Consider the following 23,872-nt stretch of genomic DNA (forward strand, 5'->3'; position numbering starts at 1 on the left):
GTGCGATGGGAATATGGGGTTCTACTTCTCCTGTTTGGTCACAGGAGTGCACTTAGTTCTGCACTCTTCAGACCTGACGTCACTCAGCCGGTCCAGGCTCTAGGGAGATCGTGAATTTAATGTTGGGACCCACCCAGCTGCTTGAGTGACAGCTGGCTCAGGCTCTCAGCGTGCTACTGAGAGCCTGAGCCAGCCACTCCCGCACCTTCCACAGCCCAGCGCTCCAGTGATCGCTGGAGGGGCAGAGCAGAGAGCCGGTGACTGACAGTCAACTTGGTGAAGGCCAAGAACTGAATGATCAGCGATCTTTGGTTGTTCAGTTTTTCGGTCTTGGAACAATGCTGCATCCACCTAGGTGAGTATAATTGTTTGTTATTTTTTAATTCCTGCACTTCTCTTTTAAATATATTCCTCAGTAAAATATATAAATCCACTTTGCAGCAAATAACTTTGAAAACCCAGGTATTATCTTGTAAAAGTAGCATTGATATCATCCCTGTGCTGTACATAATCTGTGCAGAGGGCAGAGCTGTGGGAGGGGCCCAGCTGGCTGCCTGTAGAAAACTACAGAAGAGGGTGGAGACAAGACCAGTCATCCTGCACAAGGAGAGAGATCAGCTGTGACTGGTCTTTGTTACAGGAAGCTCCTGCAAAGTTTCACACTAGAATTCTGCACAAATATGGAAGAAAAACAGAAACCATACCAAGTAAGAATTCATACGCCCCATATATTTAGACAATAATTGCTTATCCCAGAGTCCAGCTTTAAATCAGAAAAACACTGGCTATTTAGTCCTCATCTATGGAAGCATGTGCTTATGGTGTACAGAATGCTCCCTAGTTGCACAATGGTGCTGGAAGCTGAATCAAATAACTGTTGCTTCCAGTTTATGAAGGAGCAGGTCACCCACACATTGACATTTCTGGACCAATCAGTATTGCTGCCTTTGACCGCTGTGAAGAGTTTTCCTCCCATTTTTCTGTTCTGGTGTCAGGGGCATACGGGGGCAGGATGTGATTGGAAATTGTTCCAATAGTGACGAAGGCACAACAAAAACACATTTTCTATAAGGAGAGAGAGAGGAAAAGTTAGAACCTTTTATGAGGTTGTTATCACTGTCCATGCCTTTCTGCATGACCCCCGGCCCACTTATGTGGTGTCCCAGGGATAAAAATTGAAGGAATATCTCCCAATAGAGTCACACACACCGTTAAAAAACTAGCACAGTTCTAAACTTCCACTCTGGAGACTGGGACATCGGTATTTATTTGCGCAGTGCTCTTCCTCTTCTTCAGTTATACTTGGATGTTTTACCATGGTTTTGGTTTCTCTTTCTTATGTACATGTGCCCGCTAGGCAGACTGTTGGTTTAATGTTACAAAATGCTTCAGTGTAGGATGAATAAAAGGAAAATTGAAGGGTTCAGTTGTTGTTTAGCCCATAAGATGATCCTTTATTACAGGGCAACAGTGAATTATAGTTTGGGTAGATACGTGAACTCATTCAGGACAGTCTACACTATGGGCTACAAGCTGCAAGGCTTGGACAAATTCAGTTGTATAGTAAAATTAATTTTCTTACTAATAATACACAACAAGTGAATGTTTTCTAAAGAGACAGCTGGCATCCTGTGTAATATATGCAATGAAAAAAACCCCGCAGAAAGTATTAGATTATCTTTGGCTGTTTTCATGATGGCTCTTTAGGTGATATTTTCCTGGCAGATCTCCATTATTCTCCAAGTGCGAAGCTACCAGTGGTGGTGTCTGTAAATTGCCATATGAGCCCCCATGTCTCTGTACACATTATTTAAGAACTATTCTTAGATATTTGGGACATGCACATACAATCTTACCACCATCAGAGGGAAATTGCCTATTATCTAGTTTTGACTTTGTATGTTGTTACAGTTATGCCCCATACACACAATCGGAAATTCGGCCAGCAAAAGACCGATGAGAGCTTTTGGTCGGAAAATGTGACCGTGTGTATGCTCCATCGGACTTTTGCTGGCCGAATTCCCGCCAGCAAAAGATTGAGAGCAGGTTCTCTATTTTTCGGTCAGAAAAAGTTCAGATCGGAAATTCTGATCGTCTGTACAAATTCCGACGCGCAAAATTCCTACGGATGCTCGGAAACAATTTGACGCATGCTTGGAAGCATTGAACATCATTTTCTCGGCTCGTCGTAGTGTTGTACTTCACCACGTTCTTGAGGGTCGACAGTTCAGAGAACTTTTGTGTGACCGTGTGTATGCAAGCCAAGCTTCAGCGGAATTCCGTCGCAAAAACCATCCAAGATTTTTCAGACGGAAATTCCGCTTGTGTGTACAGGGCATCACTGTAAGGGCAGTTCCAGCGTTTGCAAAAAATAAATAAAAAATATGCCCTCTTTGATTAAAAACAGTGCATTCATCATTTATTTTTTTGGGCTTTGGAGCCTGCAAAGCATTGCAACTGTGATCATTGAATTGTGGGTACGTTGCACAAGCACCTGCAGACAGTTCCTCTAGCTGCAGCCCTCAGTACAGAACCTTAGGTTATTAAGCTGGAGGAAGTATTCATAGACTACAAATGCAGGGACAGGGACTAGTATGCATCATGTACTAGCACATTATGTGAAACTTACCTGCAAACGAAGCCCTTTGTTGCCGCCCCTGGAGGCTGGATCCATCTTCGCCCATCTTCCTTCTGGGTCCCCGGACTCTGGCTGTGTGGCCCGAGCCGCGTGACGTCACTCCAGAGCATGCACGCGGGAGCCGCCGGTCTCGGCTCACAATTCTGAAGAAATGGTACGGGCGGCCGTTCCTTCAGAGCGCCCGCGCCAATTACGTCATCGGCACAGTATACAGTAAATATCTCCTAAACGGTGCAAGTTTAAGAAATATTTAAGAATAGGGGATGGTTTATTTCCTCTTTAAGTTGACCGTAGTAGGACATTTGTCCCCTTTCACATCTTTATAGTGACACAGAGATATCACCAGTGGTACCTCCAGTGATGTAAGACACAGGTGTGTTATTTAGCCTTTTGGTATCTACACAGGGCTTGCATATCCATTTTTGGTGGATGGATGTTTTTTTAATCTCGTGCAGTGCACATATTTGGATTGAAATACATAATTCTAATGACTAATTTTCATATTTCATACTGATACCTTTTTTTTTCTTGCCTTTCACTTCTTTGTCCAGGTTCGGGTTTGGCGATATTTAAAAGGACGGGACAGACTAACAAATGAAATACTGCTGGATGGAGGCAACAAGGTGATGGTTGGAGGTTTTGGAGATCCCAGCATCTGTGATAATCAAGTGTCTACAGGCGATACTCGGATATTCTTTGTAAATCCTGCCCCCCGCTACATGTGGCCATCCCACCGCAATGAGCTCATGTTGAACTCTAGCCTGATGAGGATAACCCTGCGAAATCTAGAAGAGGTGGAGTCTTGTGTTGAAGGTAAGGACCATGAATTCTTTTCTTACGAATTGGTAAAAAAAAAGGTTGCTGCTATGCCCAGTAAAATTCAAATTTTTAGCGGGGTGAAAAATACACAAAAACCAACTGCACATGACTGTTGTATAATGTTTATATGGGAAATGCATTACCTGTAGGCATGTTTAAGCTGGCTATATACCAGTAGAATATGGTTAAAAAAATTCTGCTTTGAATTTCCAAAGTTAGTGGGATTGCATAGATAATTGTTTTCGACTGTAGTGACAAGAAAATTGGAGGGAACAGAATGGAAATTTTTTGAAAAATTGTATGTATTGTAATGCGTGTGTGCTAGGGACAAAATAAGCATGTTTAATAAGTCCAGGATTCCATTCAAGTAGTGGGTCTGGAAGAAATTTTATAGGTTCAGTGATAGCAAGATCGAATACTCTGGTGAACAATTTTTCTTAATTGCAGTACTAATTTCCCAACAAAATTCTACTGTTATATGGTAGCTTTAGAAAGGTAAATCCTAAAGACTACCATCTTTTGAAGCTCTTCCACGTGCAAAGACAACATTCACCATTGGCACATGCAATTAAAAATATATATATATATTTATTTCCGTATGAAAAGGGGTGTGATAAATTGGCCTTAAAATACTTCTCTTTATTTCCATGTTTGGTAACTCCAGTTTTGTTACAGTTTAATTATCATTGAAGATTCATCATACTGCACCATCTGTGACCAAAAGGACACTCAAAAACTGCAATCTGATTGGTTGGTTGTTTTGGATTACATGGCAGCAATTACCTTTACATTGTGTTATTAAGAAATATCCTATATATCAGGTTGTCCTTTTAAAACCACCACATCTTACATTTTTTTATTTTTTTTTTATTGTTTTGCTCTTTTTCATTTACTCACAACATGTTCCTGACATTTAGACATTTCAAGAAGAAAGATGGTCTCTGTCAGTGTAACACATGGAAAAAAATGTGAAGGTCATTGCAAAGGTCACACCTCTATATCTTAGCACACAGACAAACAAGAAAATGTGTATCGGTGTTATGAAGTCACTTGTGTTTTATGTTGATTTACCAGTTTCCTTAGCGACACTTACAGATTACGGGATTTGTAAATCACCTTCCCAGATCTTCACGCTGTCCTTCTTCCATGCTTCATAAGAAATGTGTTGGTTCCACAGTTTTATGTATATGATGATATACATTTCTTCAATCTGCACACCCATTTGGTATCTGGGAACTAATTTGTTTAACAGGGCACTGCAGGCTACCTTCAGAGCATTTTATTAAGGCACCATAAATATTAATAACAGCGCACAACATATATGCAATGTGCCTTTTTTTATTTGGCATTATCAGCTGATCAGAAGTTACTGTTGGTATAGCTGCATTCTGTAGAACTGATGAAACTTGCACAGGTTTGTGTAAATTGATGGTGCTTTATAAGTACCTCTAATAAATAAATATTGGTATCTGGCCGCTGCTGCATGGTTACTCTGTCGAATGAATGTGGCATAAGCAAGCACAGTCCTTGTGGCAGAGCCCAGAATGTACCATATTTATTGGCGTATAACACACACTTTTTTCCCCTTAAAATCAGGGGAAAATCGTGGCTGCGTGTTATACGCCGATCCCTGATCCCTTACATAGAGCCACGATCTCCTGTGTACCCGGCGCTCCGTCACTCACAGCCACCTCCTCCTCCCACCTCCTGGCCCCGCATTGGGCCACTGTTCTGTCTATCATATGAGCAGGGCCGGGAGGCGTGGCTGTGAGTGACGGAGCGCCGGGTACACAGGAGATCGTGGCTCTGTGTAATTCATCGGCGCTCGCTCCTCATCTTCCCTCAGAGACAGCAGGGAAAATCCAACACTGGCGAGGCGGCAATGATGGGGAACGTGAGGCTGCAGATAGGCACTGAACAGGCTGCATTGTTGGTCAATTTGTAGGCTGCAGATGGGCACTGAACGGGGTGCATTGATGGGCAATTTATTGGCTGCAGATGGGCACTGAGCAGGGTGCATTGATGGGCAATTTAGAGGCAGCAGATGGGCACTGAGCAGGGTGCATTGATGGGCAATTTAGAGGCTGCAGATGGGCACTGAGTAAGGTGCATTGATGAGCTGTGACCCTAATTTTGCTTCAAAGTTTTTTATTTAAAATGTAAGTTTTTTTGCCTTGAACTTCCCTCCTAAAATTGGGGTGCACCGATAAATATGGTATATGTACTGATCAGACACCCTGGCGGGGTCGGCAAGTTAGAAAAACAAATCAGTTACTAAAAAAATTCATTTCACATGATAGATCCTCCAACCACCACCCAAAAAAAAAAAAAGAAGAAGCTCTCTGGTTGTATGTTGCCAATAAAAAAATGAATTAAAGCATAAAGTTTAGTTTAGTTTAGTTTTTAGTTTAGTTTTAGTTACCTTTTTATTTGATTAGCACAATGGGCAGTACTTGAATGAAAAGTGTCCCTTGCCCCCATTGGCTGCTCTTTGTTAAAATCCACTGTCCTCCTTGATCCTAATATAATCTGGTAAATGAAAGCTTAACCACAGACCGGAAGATTTGGCTGCTTAATGACCAGGCCATTTTTTGTGATATAGCACTGCGTCGCTTTACCTGACAATTGCGCGGTTGTGCGACGCTGTACCCAAACAAAATTGATGTCCTTTTTTTTCTCACAAATAGAGCTTTCTTTTGGTGGTATTTGATCACCTCCTGCGGTTTTTATTTTTTGCGCTATAAACAAAAAAAGAGTGACAATTTTGAAAAAAAAACCTTTATTTTTTGCTATAATAAATATCCCCAAAAATGTTTTTAAAAAACAAATTTCTTCCTCAGTTTAGGCTATAATATATTCTTCTACATATTTTTGGTAAAAAAAATCGCAATAAGCTTATATTGATTGGTTTGCGCAAAAGTTATAGTGTCTACAAACTATGGGAAAGATTTATGGCATTTTTATTATTTTTTTTTTACTAGTAATTGCGGTGATCTGCGATTTTTAGCGGTACTGTGACATTGCGTTGGACAGATCGGACACTTTTGACACATTTTTGGGACCATTGACACTTATACAGCTATCAGAGCTATAGAAATGCACTGTTTACTGTGTAAATGTCACTGGCAGGGAAGGGTTTAACATAAGGGGGTGATCAAGGGGTTAAATGTGTCTTCCCTGGGTATGTTCTAACTGTGAGGGGATAGGACTGACTAGAGGAATAGACATATTGTTTTACCTACTTAGTAGGAACAAACAATATGTCTCTTCTCTCCTGACAGAACAGGGATTTGTGTGTTTACACACACATGTGTTCCTGCTCTCGTGCATGCAATCGCGCTTCCGGCCACACGCATCGGGTTCCCCGCCCTGCGGCACAAGCTCGCCTGCTATCACCCTTACAGGTACAGACGTACCCATACGGCGATTCGTGGGAACGAACCACTTTGCCAACGTATATCGCCGTGAGCCGGTCGACAAGTGGTTAAAGTGATACTAAACACACACTGTTTAATTTACATTGTCCCTTCTATTTCTGTATGTGGATGATGGCACTGTAATTATTTTAATCAAAAACAAAGCAAATTGAAGTACCTTTTTTCTAATTGATATACAGCCATCACATGACCCAGCTCATTCCCAGCCTGTCTGCAGGGAAACATAAGCAGGAGGAGCTTCTAGTCCTCTGCTGCTGGTCACATGTTCAAAATATTAAAAAAAAACAGCCTTTCGAATACACAGTAAAAATAAATAATATCAATAAACTGTTTTAAATTGTCATACAAATATATTTAAAATTATTATTTTTTTTTTTTGTGTGGAAATAACATGGTGTGGATGGATTTCTGCCAGCCACAGGCTGCCACCCCCCTTCCAGCCTGTGTCTTAGAATAACAGGAAGGTGAAGCCTCCGTTAATCTCCATTGTGTTTAGCTGGTTACTGTGCATGGAGGAGGAGGGAGGTAGTATGCTTTCTTTTTCCACTGTGTATACACCCACATGTGTGACTCTATAGTCACATGGACTGCTCAGATGTGATAGGGAGGAAATGCTCAGCATAGCAACTCACTGATAACTGAGCATGTGCAGAGTTGCCACCACAGCTGCAAAATCTTTAGCTGAATTGGGGACATGTACAGAGGGGGAGATAGAGAACAGCAGGATCAACCAGTTTTTTTACAGAAAACTAATCTTATAAAGACTGAATAAGTATAAACAGCATGTAATACACCATTTATTGATAGTTTTTTATGTTGTGAGTTTAGTGATACTTTAAGCCCTAAAAAACAGTTGCTTGCTTTTTTGTACCAGTTCCAGTATAAGCATACTTAAATCTTAATTTTTGCACACAGAGGTTTATTTGCAGTGTTGTGTTTTGACAACTTCAGTGTGCTTGTGTGAAGAAGTGGTTCTGTGACTCAAACTTGCATTGTCACCTCCTTAGAACTTTGAACTTTATTTTGGTGAGGCTTTGTTAAATCTGTTCTATGTAGGTTTGTCTGATAAAGGATCTTGCGCTCAGACTGTGTTTTGTCTTTCCAAGAGATCTACAAGAGATGTGAGGGGTCACCAGAAGGGGATAAAAGTAGATGACTTGCAACTTTATATGCAAACTGCCTTAGGCTGGACATACAGTAGTAGAATATATTTTCCTTAGGCTGGACATACAGTAGTAGAATATATTTTTGTTTTGTTAAAATTCGTATGATTTTCTAACCGTGGGGTCAAACCAACGATTGCTTTCAACTGTGGAGATAAGAAAATTTGAGGGAGCAAGATGGAAATTTTTCTCGAATAAATGAAATTCAAACTCTGAATGGGGTTTTTTTTTTGGAAAAATTGGACATATAATATTGCATTTTCAAGGCACAAAAGAAACCTGTTTTATTACATCTGGAATTCCATTCCTGGGGCAGGTCTGGACACGTTAAGGGCTTTCAGGTGAAATTAGTTGATTTAATGATGGATCAGATGCTCTGATGAACAGTTCTCTTAAATTTCTATACGAATATACTAAATTCTGCTGGTCAGCTTAACTGAATATCTCCTACAGCTTGGCAGCCAAAAGGTCCCAGCAAATATTTTGTGGAATGCTTGTGGCATAAACATGTTGGTAACTGTTGGTCAAACATACACTAAGCAGAATTCCCTCCATCTAAACCAGGGGTGTCTAACCCAATTTCATTGCGGCATCGCATCAGCGGTATGGTTGCCCTCAAAGAGCCAGACATTTTTGGGGTGAGTTACGTACAGAGTGCATGGTTCAGGAGTGCATTACGTTCAGAGTTCAAGACTACGCAATGTCCAGAGTGCAGGAGGACGTTGCGTACAGAGTTCAGGGGTGTGCAGTGTACAGAGTGCAGGGTTTAGGGGTGCGCTGTACACAGTTTGTAACCCCAACCCCCCCCATAAATCTTCCTCACATCTCTTTTACCTACCTGGCCCGACTCTAGTACCTCCCTGTGTAGGCTGTTCTTCTACCTGTGTATTTGCAAGGAAATTGTTCTTTCTCTTAGATTCTGTCCCTCCCATGCCCCATCGTGAGTGTAAGAATCTATCAGATTCTGGAGCTGCTGAGGGCAAAGCTGTCCCTTGTAAACACAGAAGGCTTCTGTGTTTACAAGTGACAGCAGGGAGGAGGCGCAGAGGATGAGAGTCAGAAGTGACGGAATAGGGGCGTGGTCTCGGCATGGAGGAGTGAAGCCGCGTTTTTCAGAGGGCTCCCGGTCCGCGGCTCTTTCATAGCCTACCAGCACAGAAAAATCCGAAATTTCGGCTTCTCAGCATCCCCACGTCGCCAGAGAAGACTGCCCCGCTGTCATAACAAAGGAGGGAGATAGATGGAGAGATTTCTGGTGCCAAAACAGCCGGCGGCCTCCACACCGGACTTTTCCAAGATGGCGCCGCGCTCAGACATGGGAGAGGAACACGGAGCGCCAGCGGGAGGAGAAGGAGGTCATGACCAGGGTAATGACATGCTGCCGTTCTCCCCTAATAGTGATCTCTCTCCCTGCCTCCCCCGTTCATTATCCCTTGCATCACTGACAAGCCCAGGAGGAGAGCCCAGCTGCTCTCAGCAGTGGGACTTACAAGGCAATCAGCGCTCTCAGCCCCAGAGCTTAACCCCTAGTGTGCCTCTGCCCATTACACTACAGGACTCAATAGGATCTGCCCCACTGACTCTACCTTCATATGTGCCCCCACCTATGCTTCCAGGAGAACAGTCTCTGTGGGCTCTGCTACAGAAGCTGCCCACTAGAGATGACCTAGACTCTGTAGCACTCAGAATGGAGGCGGCGTTACGAGGAGAGATTGCTGGAATTAAGCAATCTGTAGCAGAGGTCACTTCACGGGTCACTTCTATTGAGAAAAACACTGCAACCCTGCACCAGGGCTATACAGAGTTAAATGACACAAAAGAGGAGATGGCAGACCAAATCGCACAGCTACACCTGTTACTGGACGACCAGGAAAACTGCAGCCGCAGGCATAATATAAGGATCCGCGGCTTGCCAGAAGCAACGCAGCAAGCGGATCTAAAGATGACGGTGACTGCGCTATTTAACGAATGCTTAGAGCGCCCGACGGAAACACCTATCGCCATAGACAGGGTCCACAGAACCCTTGGCCCCAGAAACCCTGCAGAGGACAGACCTAGGGATGTTCTGTGTTGCCTGCATAACTATTCTATCAAAGAAGACATCCTCCAAAGAGCCTGGCGTAGAGGACAAATTGACTTTGATGGAGCCCAGATCTCTCTCCTGCCAGACGTCTCCCGCAGGACTCTACAGATGCGCCGCTGCATGAAGCCTCTGCTAGAGAAATTTAATGAACAAGGAATCACCTACAAGTGGGGTCATCCTTTTCATCTAATTGCAAGGAAGGGAGGTCGTACATATACCCTCCGACACCCTAGAGAGGTCCCCACCTTTCTCAACACGCTCGGGCTACCATCGATGTCACTGCCTAATTGGTTGGCGTTTGTCCTGCCTCCCACTACCAACGTACCGACGGTGAACCCCTCGGGTAGACCTCAAAGGCCTCGACGCAATCATCGATCACAGCGTAGAAGACCGCTGGCCCCTCAGGACAACGAGCCTTGAATACATAGAGATAAGGTACTATTAAGCCTGGACATGGCTACTCGCTTTTCTTTTGTTGTCTCCTTTTGGCTGCAAGCACTCCCCACCCATATCTGGTTGGTACATTACCTCCTCTTTTCTGATCAGGGGGGGTGGTGGGGAAAAAATATATTTTTTTTTTTTTTTTTCTAACCTCTGGCCTATTTGGACTGACTTCCTTACCTTACCGGTCTGGTGGTCTCATAGAGACACGGCAAGTCTCCACTATTTTGGATAACTGTTTTTTGACCAGGAGCAGAGGGAAAGTATACAGTCTGGTAAACGGGCCCCATACCTGAGATCACCCTCGAGAAGATACTGGTACAACTGACAATACTGTTATAACTTAGAGATATCGGACTCTATGAATAGATGTTCAGCAATCACCCATTTATTGGGCCCATACTCCCCCCCCCCCCCAACTTGTACAGCACTACAAGACGCAGAACTGGATATACATAATTCACACTGCCTAAACGTATAGATGTTTACCACTGAAATGTGTTTAATTTTAATGACAAGATTCAGAGGGGCTAGTCAGTAACAATAGTTGAAACTCTAATAACATTCCGAGATGAGTATCAGACTAGAGATGTAACTACCCTATTAATGGTCCCCTGCTACCCCTTCCTCCCCTCCCAGCATTCTTCCCCACCCTCCCCCCGCATTGACCCTCCCCTTCCCCCCCCCGTCCCCTCATTTCCCCCCCCTCTCTCTCCCCCCCTCCTCTCTCCCCCCCCCCTCCCTCATTTCCCCCCCCTCTCTCTCCCCCCCTCCTCTCCCCCCCCCCCTCCTTTTTTTTTTTTTTTTTTTGCCAACTAGCCTATCTTGAGACCTAAAGATTGTTCCGGATAGAAATTGACCCTTACAGATAAGTTGGGTAAGGGGCTGTCGATCGCTCTCAATTGATGCAGATCCAGTGGAATTGGTTTATATAGCAGACGGAGTTGATAACAAGAGATCAGAAGTTGACATAGTTATCCCATTTAAGGAATTACTTAATGTCTTATTATTGCCGGTTATAAAGTTAAGACGTGTTATGTCAAACTGAATATCATAAAGTTATATGTTATGGGTTTTTAAGGAGCAATCTTATTTCAAAGAAGCCTAATATAATAACGCGGTTCCTGACAGGACCGCACCTATTAAGAAGTGGGCTGGTGGGGGGCTCGCGTTCCGGGAGCCCGACCTCTGAAGTGCCTTACCTTTTCCCCTCACTAGGCCCTAACTGCCCAAATAGGCAGTAGTCCTCCGATTGGAGACTTAGCTTGTTCTTACCTCTCCCTTCTTGTTTTTCTTTTTTTTTTTTTTTTTTTCTTCTCTTCTCTTACCCTTGTCTGCGTCTTTCCCCACCCACTCTCTATAACTCCCTCACGCCAAGCGCTTTCTCTCCTCTCCTCCCCCCTTTTCCCCTATAGCTCCACTTTCTGGCGAGGTCTGACGACCCGGGCCCGCTCTTTCAAACATGACTCTGAAGTTCGTGTCCTGGAATGTGAAGGGCTTAAATGCTCCAGAGAAACGTTCCAGTTGCCTCTCGGATCTCTGGAGACAGAGACCCCAGATAGTGTTTCTACAAGAGACCCATTTTCGAACAGATTGTATCCCTAAACTCTACAGCAAGCATTTCCCAATAGTGTATCACAGTACTTCACCCTCTTCAAAATCTAAAGGGACAAGTATCCTCCTGGCTAAAACTTTGCCTTGGCAGCTGGGGGGCCTCCACGCTGACCCTGAAGGTAGATACCTCTTTGTCAAGGGTACTATTCAGTCACAGACATTCACATTCGCGAACCTGTACTTGCCAAATGTAGACCAACTACCGGTACTTGAATCATGCCTGGACGCCCTGGCCTCCTTCACAGAGGGAACATTAGTCCTAGGGGGAGACCTTAACCTTACCATTGACCCCCGTAGAGACACATCGTCGGGATCTTCGGCCCTATCCTCGCGCTACCGTAACCGAATCAGGGAACTGTTGCATTCTTATCGCTTAGTTGACATATGGCGGATTCTTCATCCGCAGGAGAGAGACTACACCTTTTTTTCGGCTGTTCACAACTCGTACTCCAGGATTGACCTCTTCCTAGTCTCCCATGCTACGATCCCACTTGTCTCGGGGGCACAGATTGGGCACATCGCGCTCTCAGATCATGCACCGATCTCTTTGACCCTAAACTTACAACGCCCGGCTCCCAAGGTAGCCACCTGGCGCCTAAACGAATCTCTTATTCAAGATTCTGAGGTGAGAGCAGACATTTTGAGAGAACTGAACCTCTTTTTTGAGAGTAACAAACACTCGGTCCCCAACCCTCTAACTACCTGGGCAGCACATAAATGTTATATAAGAGGAATATTTATTAAACATGGTCACAGACTCAAAGTAGCCAGAGAAAAAACGCTAACGGAGTTACTCGTAAAATTACACGATTGTGAAAAACGTCACAAAAATCATCCAGACAGGGCCACAGAGGCAGAAGTAACCAGGCTCCGAGAGCAGATTAGAGAACATTCTCTGTTTCACGCTAAAAATAATCTCTTGAAGACACGTAGAACCTTTTATGAATTCGGGGATAAGTGTAGCAGATCACTAGCAAACGCCATACGGACTCAACGTAATCTTTCCTACATCACCGCATTATCTTCCCCTACAGGATCCAAAATTCACGATTCCGCAGAAATGGCTGAATCTTTCAGGGTATTTTATGAAGCCCTGTACAATTTACATTCTTCTCCTTCGGGAGAGCGGAACCAGAATAGCCTAGAAGCTATAGAAACGTATCTTGCGGCTGCGAAACTACCTACCCTCAATGAGGAAGAGATAAACCTGCTCTCACAGCCTATTACCGCAGATGAGCTCACAAAAGCACTAGCCAACACCCCGACGGGGAAAGCACCCGGCCCCGATGGTTTTACCATCACCTATTATAAAACTTTCCAACCTCAACTAGCAGCTCACTTCGTTACTGCCTTCAATGCCATACTAGATAACCATGCCATACCTGCAGATATCCTACAAGCCAGCATATCTGTCATCCCCAAACCTGAGAAAGACCCGCTGCTGTGCGCAAGTTACAGGCCTATCTCCCTTCTTAATTGTGATCTGAAGTTATTCACAAAAATTCTGGCTGAGCGCATGGGCTCTGTCCTACAACGCATAATACCTCTAGACCAAGCAGGTTTCATCCGTAACAGAGAGGCTCGAGACAACACTATCAGGACGATAAATGTGGTGGCTAGGGCTAAACGCCTTAACATCCCATTCATTTTGTTGTCCACGGACGCTGAAAAGGCGTTTGACAGGGTGAATTGGACTTTCCTCCTGGCCACCCTGCGACGCCTCGGCATGCCAGCCCCCATTTTATCCTGGATTTCTGCCATATACTCCTCTCCCACAGCAACTGTTAGAGTAAATGGGACTACTTCTAACCCCTTCAAGATAAGCAACGGTACGAGACAGGGATGCCCACTTTCCCCGCTCCTTTTTATAATTTCATTAGAGCCCCTATTACAACATATAAGGCTCAACCAGGACATCAAGGGAATCGTAACGAGCACTTATCATCATAAAATTGCCGCATACGCAGACGACCTGTTGTTCTACATCTCAGACCCACACACGACTCTTCCAAACTTACTATCGGTAATACGTAAATACGGGGACTTATCGGATTTCAAGATCAACCTCCAAAAATCAGAGGCGCTAAATATCACTCTTACCCCTAGCTCCAGGGCCGCCATAAGCGGCAATTTCCCCTTCCGGTGGTCTCCCCAGGCCATTAAATATCTAGGTACAAAAATTCCCTCGGATTTACACCTCATTTATCAACTCAACTTTCAACCACTCCTGAGCGTTTTATCCTCAGATTTAGACAGATGGAGAGGCCTAGCGGTGTCCTGGTTCGGTAGATGCAATGTTTTAAAAATGAACATCATGCCGAGACTGCTCTACCTCCTTCAGGCATTGCCTGTTAGGATACCACAGGATTTTTTCCGTAAGATAAGATCAATATTCGTTAGATATGTTTGGCAGGGCAGACCGCCGAGGCTCAAAAGATCCCTATTGCAAAGACCAAAATTGAGAGGAGGCGTTGGCCTCCCTGACCCAGCACTGTATTACACAGCAGTCCACATGAACAGAGTAGTAGACTGGTGCAGGCACTCAGCACATAAGCTGTGGATTGGGTTAGAACAGGAAACAATCACGTTTCCCATTGACGGTTTACCATGGAGTGGAACTCACCCCTCCAGATTCTCACCTTCCCACCCATTGCTGGAACCTACTTTGGAGGAACTCCGTAGATACTTCCAATTGGCAGAGACACCTAATTTTCCCTCCCCAATGACACCCATAATTGGACATCCAGATTTCCATCCAGGCCTCTCCGATAGGTCCTTTCGGCTCCACTCAGACCGGAGATTAGTTAGAGCCTCCTCTTTTTGTGGGCCTCTTGAATGGAAGGACCCTTCTAACATCTACTCTAGTTTCAACTCCTCCATACTGGGCAGATGGAAGATACAGCAATTGTCACACTTTCTCAGATCTCTTCCAGAGGTCAGCGGTTTCTGTAGACAACCCACACCCTTTGAGGAGCTGTGCATGGGCGAGGAACCAATTCGGAAATCTCTTTCCCAATCCTACAATATTTTATTGTCTCATACGTCCCAACAGGACCCCTCATACCTAGTGAAGTGGGAGAGAGATTTGAACACCACGTTTACAGAAGACCAGAAGACACGAATTCTCTTCTTTGCACATAAATCCTCTTTATGTAGCAAATACCAAGAAATTACCTTCAAAATCCTGACACGATGGTACAGGACACCTTCGGTGTTAGCATCCATTTTCCCGGGGCAGAGTCCCCTATGTTGGAGATGTGGCACACAAAATGGTACACTAATCCACATCTTCTGGGAATGTTCGGCCTTGACTCCTTTCTGGAGACAGGTTTTAGGAATCATTCACAAACTCACTGATGTGGATCTTCAGAACAATCCAGCGGCAGTACTCCTGAATCTGACTCCGATGTCTAGTAAGCGGTACTACAAATCTCTGCTGAAACACCTGTTGAACGCGGCCAGGGCGTGTGTTCCCAGCATGTGGAAGCAGCAGTCCCCCCCAACAGTGACACAATGGTTTGGCAGGGTCTGTGATATTCAGCAAATGGAGAGCCTCACAGCTGCTCTTAGGGAAAAGGAGGAAGAACATGACACCCGTTGGACATATTGGAATATGTTCCGCTTTTCAGACGAATACAACTCTTACACATAGATGCCCATTTTCTGAGGGCTCCAGGGCCGCGGGTCGTCGGCCTCGCCGGAATCCTACACCCACCCCTCCTTTCTTCATACCTATCTATTCCTGTTTCCTCTAATTCCTGTTGCTTTCTTCCTTTTTTTTTTTTTTTTTTTGGCACCACTGGTGTCCTTTCTCTCTTTCTCCCCACCAGTGAGGGGCAGGGAGGGAGAAAAAACAAAAAAACAAAAAAATAACTCCGGATTGCAGTATCCCATTTTGGTGCCACTCCTATATTTATGGGAATGAGCACTATAATTTTTACATAATGCAATACATAGTATTAATTCACCACAGGAAAACAGAGTGCTATTTAGACCAGAGGGATAGACTAGCGCTGCCCCTTCGGGAAGGCACTACACTAGGTTGTCAGAGTACCATCATTTGAATTATGCATAGTTTATGTCCACTACTTAATCGCGGATAGAGGGCATTCTCCCCAGCGTAGAGGAAGGAACCACTAACATACGACTACTTGCCTCGATAGCACATTTCAAAGGAACCTTGCTTGCGGTTATACCATTACATAATTTTAATTTCTCTTATCTCTTGTGTGTGAAAAATGCTAACAGAAGCAGACAAACTGATATATTGTATTGTCCATTTATATGTATTACCTGCACTCCTTAAATAAAAATTTGAAAAAAAAAAAAAAGAAGTGACGGAATAGAGTTCCAGGCTTGTTTCAGCTGCAGAACTAGTTGTTAGGGCCACATGACAAGGTCTGGAGGGCCACATTCGCCTGCAGGCATTGTGTTTGACATATGTGAACTAAACTTTATAATGGCAAAGTCAAAAATGTTTTTCCTAAATCATATAGAATTCAAAATAACTTGCAATTTTTTTATTTCCTCTTCAGAGCTTCCTTGTCTCTGGCTGTGCCACTATACTCCCTCCAATTGTCTCTGGCTGTGCCACTATACTCCCTCTTTGCCCCCCGTGCTATTGGAATCTATTGAGTTCTGTTTGAGCCTCTGCAACATGCCTGCTCCATCCTTGTACTACCCTATGGGGGAGAAGACAAGGTAGCACAACATGGGAGTAAAGCAGGCCATAGCTTATGCGATTTTTCCTTTCTGCAACCACCAGTCAATGTTGATGGGAAAATTCCTCTAGCTGAGCTACCGTTTTTCCCCGAAAATAAGCCCGGGTCTTATATTAATTTTGGCAACAAAAGACACAGTAGGGCTTATTTTTGGGGTAGGTCTTACCATGTAATGTGCTGTCTTCTCTCCCTTCCTGACAGGAATCCCCAGTGGGCACTGAGTTAAAATGCTTGTAAAATCCTATAATCCACTCTATTACAGTAGTATATAATGTACAATGTGTGTATTTCTGTAATATAATTGTGCCAAATACCTTCGTTATAGCGCCGCTCTGCGCTTCTGTGACCCGCCGGGGCTCTCTTCCCCGCATTTATATAACAGAAACACACACATTGTACATTGTGTTCTACTGTAATAGAGTGGGTTATAGGATTTTACAAGCATTTTAAACTAGGGCTTATTTTTGGGGTAAGGCTTATATTGCAGCCCTCCTGGAAAATAACGCTAGGTCTTATTTTCAGGGTAGGTCTTGTTTTCGGGGAAACACGATATTGTGTTCTCCCTGGGGCTTGGGGAGCAGTGATTACTGCTAGCGGCTATAACCTCTGGCAATAATCACATGCTAAAAATCTGGCATTGTGGTTGTACCCAAGTCGATCGATGGATCGACTTGGGTATAGTCAGCCTGCCCATAGTTGGATCGAATCTCGGCTGGTCCCTGCTGAACTGGCCGAGATTCGATCCCTCTATGGCCAGCTTTTATGGTGAAGGTCTGCTTTACGTTTAGTTCCAGTTTAAAGTCTCTGAGCAACTTCAGTTATGTTTATATAGTGGGCAAGAACCATCTTGCTTTGAGTTTGTCTCCCGTCATCCAGAGGTCATCACTGGAAGCATTTTTCCTACCAGACAGGCCATTGCTAAATTCCCATTTTACTGTTGTAAGCAGCTAGTAAAACCTGACCACAAAGGCTACAAGGTACTAATCACTAGCAGTTCTGACTCGTCACAAAGCCTGAGTTCCCTAAACCAGGTGGCCTCAGCTGTAAGTGGCTGGTGTTCACAATGTTCAGACAAGGAGATGTCTCCTTTCTGTATAATTTAGTCTTTCTTCCTGATTGCTCTCCCGGGACGAATCTTAATACCAGCAGTGTCAAGAGGCTGGATGGCAAAGCTCTTCATTAGCTCTGATAGCCAGCAACGCGTGGCAGGCCATTGCTGATCACATTTAGCTGCAGTGGTATTCACAGGGGAGGATATATATCCTGAAAGTCTAAAGACCCTGTCAGCACCTGCTATATTAAATTGATATTAACAAGGAGGGGCACACTGAGCAGTCCTGTTTACTATTGGAAAGCAGTGTTTAATTGTAAAGCAATAACTGCATTTTAGTAGTGTCCTGCAATGCACGCCGTTTGCCTTTTGACAGTCTTTCATCTATTCGTATTTAAATAACAATTTGAATGCTTTGTGGAATATTAACCATTATGTATTCAATTGTAGAAAAGAAAAAAGCTAAATGCATACTATTTTTACACTGACCTTCGTGTTTTTTATTTTTCCCAATTTGGTGACCGTTGCTCTGGATATTTTATTTATGTTTTCTTAGAATGAGACCCTACTAATATTTCTGATATTAAAAAAAATATGCAATAAAAAACAATCAATATCACAATTAGCGACTGTTAGAATATTATTCCAAATTTATAATTCGGCACTTATAGGTGTTATATTATATTCATGGCAAGCTTGCAAAACATATTTGGTTTTATGATTAATCATGATAAATAGAGTATGTGTGAATGACCTTGATCAATAGATTTGACATGATTCTTCTTCTAAAGCTGAGCATTGCTGGATTTTTCTGGTGTAGCCAATTTGAGTATGACATTTAAAGTATCTTGGTATAGAATGTCATGAGAAGACAAAAATAGACACGTGTGTGTCCACGTAGCTAAAGGAATATACATTGTGGATTATATACTGTTAAGTTAAGTTAGTTTGTAGTTCTAGTCATATTAATAAGTACTAGTATATAGTTACTTAATGTAAAGTTGATAATATGTGTTCATATTATATAGATGTTTGGTTATATGACATTACATGATCAGCATATTACTTCAAATATGGAGTGTTACATGTGGGCTTGTCAATCGTATGCCATATATGACTATGAGTGCATACTGAAGCTAGCAGAAATGAATATGTGCCATACAAGGTTCTAAGTTGGTGTGAGGTTATGACGTTCACACGTTCACATGTAACATATAAAGCCAATGCTTCCATATTGAAGGTCACACAGAGACACAGACAGACACACACACACAGACACACACACAGCTACTGGGATAGATACTGACATGTTTACAAGACACTTTGATAAGTTGGGACAGCTGTCAATTCTGCCAGAAGACTAAGAACGTCATTTCCTGTTTCTTCTTGAAGGACACACACAGCATGGAGAAAGACAGCAGCCATGAAGCATACATGCTTTCATAAGCTATTACAGCATTATAACTCTTTTTCCTATTTCATATATTTTTACCTACATTGAACTGAACTATTATATTTTTTACATTGTATTTATGATGCCAATTGTGTGACAATAAACTCACACTTTGTTTTAAGTCAGTTTTGCTATCAATGCTATTCATCCTGAAGCGCCTCTGAGATACAAGAATATTTAGATATTAATAATATTCTTCATTTTGGCGAGCCAGACGGTTCCGTCATTTCTCAATTTTTACGGAAATCTCGATCCTTGCTGAGGGGGGAGAGATTAGCGCAGTTTTGCGAATATTCAAGTCTCGAGAAAAAAGACGGTTCAGAACCTATCAACCAAGAGGCGTTTGTGTTGCATCAGATGTGGACAACAGTCCAGCAACAGACGGTTGAAGACGAGAAATTCTTCTAAATACGGTGAGTAAAAGTTATGGAATTTATTGATGAAATAGCTAGAGACAGCAAGCTAGAGTTTAAAGATGTGTCTTTATATCCAAATGACAGTCACTTGTGGAGATATATGTACAATGAATGCTTAAATGCCAATACACAGATTGATAAATCCAGGTTCACTGTACATAAATTACGTAAAAAGATAGCTAATATCTTAAGCTTAGTGAGAATATTTAACAAAATGATTATTAATGTTGATTTACCTGCTAAAAATGTGTGTACATTACAGCAGACAGAATGTAACACTGTACAGAACACAGGGAAACATGAAAATTTGTCTCCAGATTCTCTTAATTGTCCAAACTGTGAGATTTTTTGTAATTATATAGAGAATCTTGAGGAACAAATTGACTCCAAAACAAATCTTTTGGAAAAACTACAGAATGACAGTAGATTGACACAGATTGCTGTAATAACTACAGATGACAAAAAGACTGAATCCAAATGTAAGCAACAATCCTCTTATATTCCGGAAAGTTCGGATATGGAGAATGTTGATGCTACTGATGAAAAAGAAATGAAACATAAAAACTTATTATGTAGAACTGCAAAACTAAAGTTGCAAATACATGACCAACTTATGAAAATTTTAAAAGACTTTCCTATTTATGACACTGAGGCAACTGTATTCTCCAATTGGGATTTATTTGAAATGTTTGCGGATCGTTTTAATCTGTCAAATGATCAACGCAATTACATATTTCAGTTGTGGGTTCCTGTTAATTTTGCTAAACGAATTAACACACCTGTTATTGATGACGAAGGTCAGGAAAAACAAAATGACGCGACAGATAGACTGCGACAATTATTGCTATGTATGACCGGTGAGCAAATACCGACCATAGAAATGTTAGATCTTTTACAGACTACTGCAGAAGAAAGTCCAATTGACTTTAGAATTAAATTTTGCAAGCTTTATCAAATGATATTTGGAGTAGATGATGACAATGACCCAGGTTTAAAAACAGCTTTCATAAAAAAATTTAAATACCTTGACCCAACTTCAGTAGCTATAGCACAGGAACGTCAAAATTTAAATGATATAGTAAATTTTATTGATAAAATTAGGAGACAATTGAATCAAAGCAATCTCACACACGAGATAGCTATAATTCAATGTGACAATAATAGTCAGGCTGCAGATATGTCAGAAACGACAGGTCTTAGCAGGAATGACAAGAACAGCTGCAGACAAGTGAGGCAAGGAGAGCCTATCATGTGTCTTTACTGTCATAGATCTGGCCATATGAGAAAACATTGCTGTAAATTTAAGAGAGACTCACAAATAAAAACTAAAGATATGGAGAATGAAAAATCAGCTTTTGTCCAACCTGTTTTTGCATGTCAAGATAAAATTTTGACTGAATTGCCTTATGCCACTGAAGTCAAACAGATCAGTAATTTGACTGTTATCAGCAGTTCAGACAACACTGTCACTGAAAGAGAGGGTTTATTGCCATTGCCAAAAATAGAATCACATCGGGATTCAATTTCTCTGCCATTACAATATGTAGCACCAATTATTTCGGATGAGAATGGTAGGCCTTATATACAATGTTTGCTGAATGGTAAAAACATTAATTGTCTCATTGACAGTGGATCTGAGATTAGCCTTACCAAAGAAAACATACCTGTGAAACCAAATTCTCCTATGTGTAATATAGTGGGTTTTAATAATACAGGTAATTCCACTGCTAGACAGGTATCTAATGTAACATTTGAAGTACCTGGATTAGTGAAAACTAACATTAACATTTGGGTATGTCCTAAAGCAGAGAATATACTTGGCATTGATGTAATCAATGAACAAAAATGGGTGATTGATTTGGCTAATAAAAGTATTTGGAAAGATCCATCTAGGCCCAAATCAGTGCTTATTGATCCCTCTGTATACAGTAAAGTTGGTTCCATTACCAATATGTCTACAGAACAAAAATGGCCTGATGTTGATGGTAATTGTGCTTTAAAGGAAGTGGTACAACGTTTTCCAAGTTTGTGGTCAAAGTTCAAAAATGACATTGGAACTTTGAAAAATACTGAATTGAATATTGAGGGAAAAGATCCAGAACCCCTTAATCAGTATGAGTTACCACTAGAATCAATTGGTCCACTTTCTGCCATTATTCAAGAGTTTGTACAACTTGGAATTGTAAAGAAAGCTAAATCAGTGGTAAATAACTGTATTTGGCCTATGAAAAATACTGATAATTCATATTCTTTATCAGTTGACTTAAGGACATTGAATAAACATATCACAAATAACCCAGTTCTTCCTGATAAATCTAACTTAAAGTTAAATTTGAATGCTGAGGACAAAGTGTTCTCTGTATTAAAAATTATGAATAGCCATTTTTCCCTTTCTTTAGCGAATAGCAGCCAGTACAAATTCGCATTCACATTCAGAAAAGAGACTTATACGTTCACTCGATTAATACCTGGCCTAGGTATTGGTGATGGTATAGTTCATGAATCTATAGCAAAAATACTTTCAAAATTTTTTGGCCAGACTGCATTTGTCAGCATGTGGATACGATTTTGCTGAGTACTCAGAATATCGATGAACATATAGCTCTTTTGTCTGAGTTGTTTATAATGTTACAAGCTGAAGGTTTAAAATTAAACACGACAAAAGTCCAGCTGATGAAAAGTCAAGTGAAATACCTTCACATGCAAATTAGTCAAGGAAAGAGACAACTGTTGCAAGAAACAGTTAGAGAGATCACTGCAATCCCAACTCCAACAACTCATAAGGCATTGCGTCAATTTTTGCATAAAATAAATCATTGCAAAGAGTTTGTACACTGTTTCACAGAAAAAGTTAATCCACTATATAATCTTTTGAGAAATAAAGGTAATATAGTTGACCAATGGGGTCCAAATGAGAAAAATGCTTTTGAAATGTTGGAAAAAGATTTGCAGAATGCTCCAGCATTAAGTACAATAGAGGTTTGTTCTGAAGCATCTTTTGTTTTGAAAACTCATGTATCTGAGAATGCCATCTCAGTAACGTTGTCTCAATTACAAGAAGGTAAGGAGAAAATAATTGCCTATTTCTCCAGAGTTTTATCATTTTTGGAAAAAACTTTTGAGTCAGGTGTAAAGCAACTGCTAAGTGTTTACTATGGAATTAAAGCTACAGAGAGAATAGTGAAATCAAACAAAATCATTGTACAGACACCTGACTGCTCACTAAAAGGTATTTTTGAGGAAGATAGTTTTAAAGAATGTCGTAAAACATATCCTCTATGGTTCAGAGCTTTATCATCCAAACACATTCAGATAGATGTAAAAGGAAGACATCTTCAGGAATGTACACCAGCACATGTTTATACAGCTGCATCTGAGAAGTCTCTATCTCAGGTTTCCAGCATAAGAACAGAGAAGGACATAGAGCCAGTATTTGTTACTGCAGAACAGTCTAACACTAGAATAAGAGCTTCAACACAGAATACAGTTACGCACATTTCTAATCTTTTAGAAATGAGAACAAAGGCATAGTCCATTGTCATCTCTGGGTGGTACAAAACTTTTATTTTGTTTGTGAAAACAGAGATTTGTATCATGACCAAAGGAGGTGTTGCGTCCTGTCATACCTAAACTTCACACTACATATGATTTATAGTTTAGGCCATCTTAGACAGGATAAGGACAGTACATTGTCATACAGAAGTTCTCTTTGAAGGAAAATATAAGATAGTGTTATTTTACATATAGTTTAACAAATTCACAAAGTTATTGTCTCATAATGTTTTAACATTTGTTGGAAAAAAGTTACAAGAATTTAATGAAAATATTTTATGCCTGATTAATGATACTGCATTTCTTTTACAGAAATGGCATCTAAAATCACATAAATATGGAAGATAACAAGCTCATATGAAGAGCAAAGAGATCATCAGGAAAATTCAAAGTTAAAGAAGGAATCCTCTATTGGACGAAAGATTTATACTTCAGATTTATGACTGTTTTATCTTATTCAACACGATTTTTCGAATCTAACAGA

General features: G+C 41.7%; 1 protein-coding gene across 7 annotated transcripts in view; it reads left to right on the forward strand.

Moving 5' to 3' along the window:
• AGRN (agrin) overlaps nt 1–23,872 on the forward strand; it is a 658,449-nt gene that overhangs the window by 32,465 nt on the left and 602,112 nt on the right. For all 7 annotated transcript variants that reach the window (XM_073603052.1, XM_073603056.1, XM_073603057.1 and 4 more), the window contains exon 2: nt 3,190–3,451. In XM_073603052.1, the coding sequence (XP_073459153.1) occupies nt 3,190–3,451 (262 nt within the window). The remainder of the gene's footprint in view (nt 1–3,189; nt 3,452–23,872) is intronic.

Source organism: Aquarana catesbeiana, linkage group LG10 (assembly GCF_042186555.1).
Source record: "Aquarana catesbeiana isolate 2022-GZ linkage group LG10, ASM4218655v1, whole genome shotgun sequence".
NCBI classification, from domain to species: Eukaryota; Metazoa; Chordata; class Amphibia; order Anura; family Ranidae; genus Aquarana; species Aquarana catesbeiana.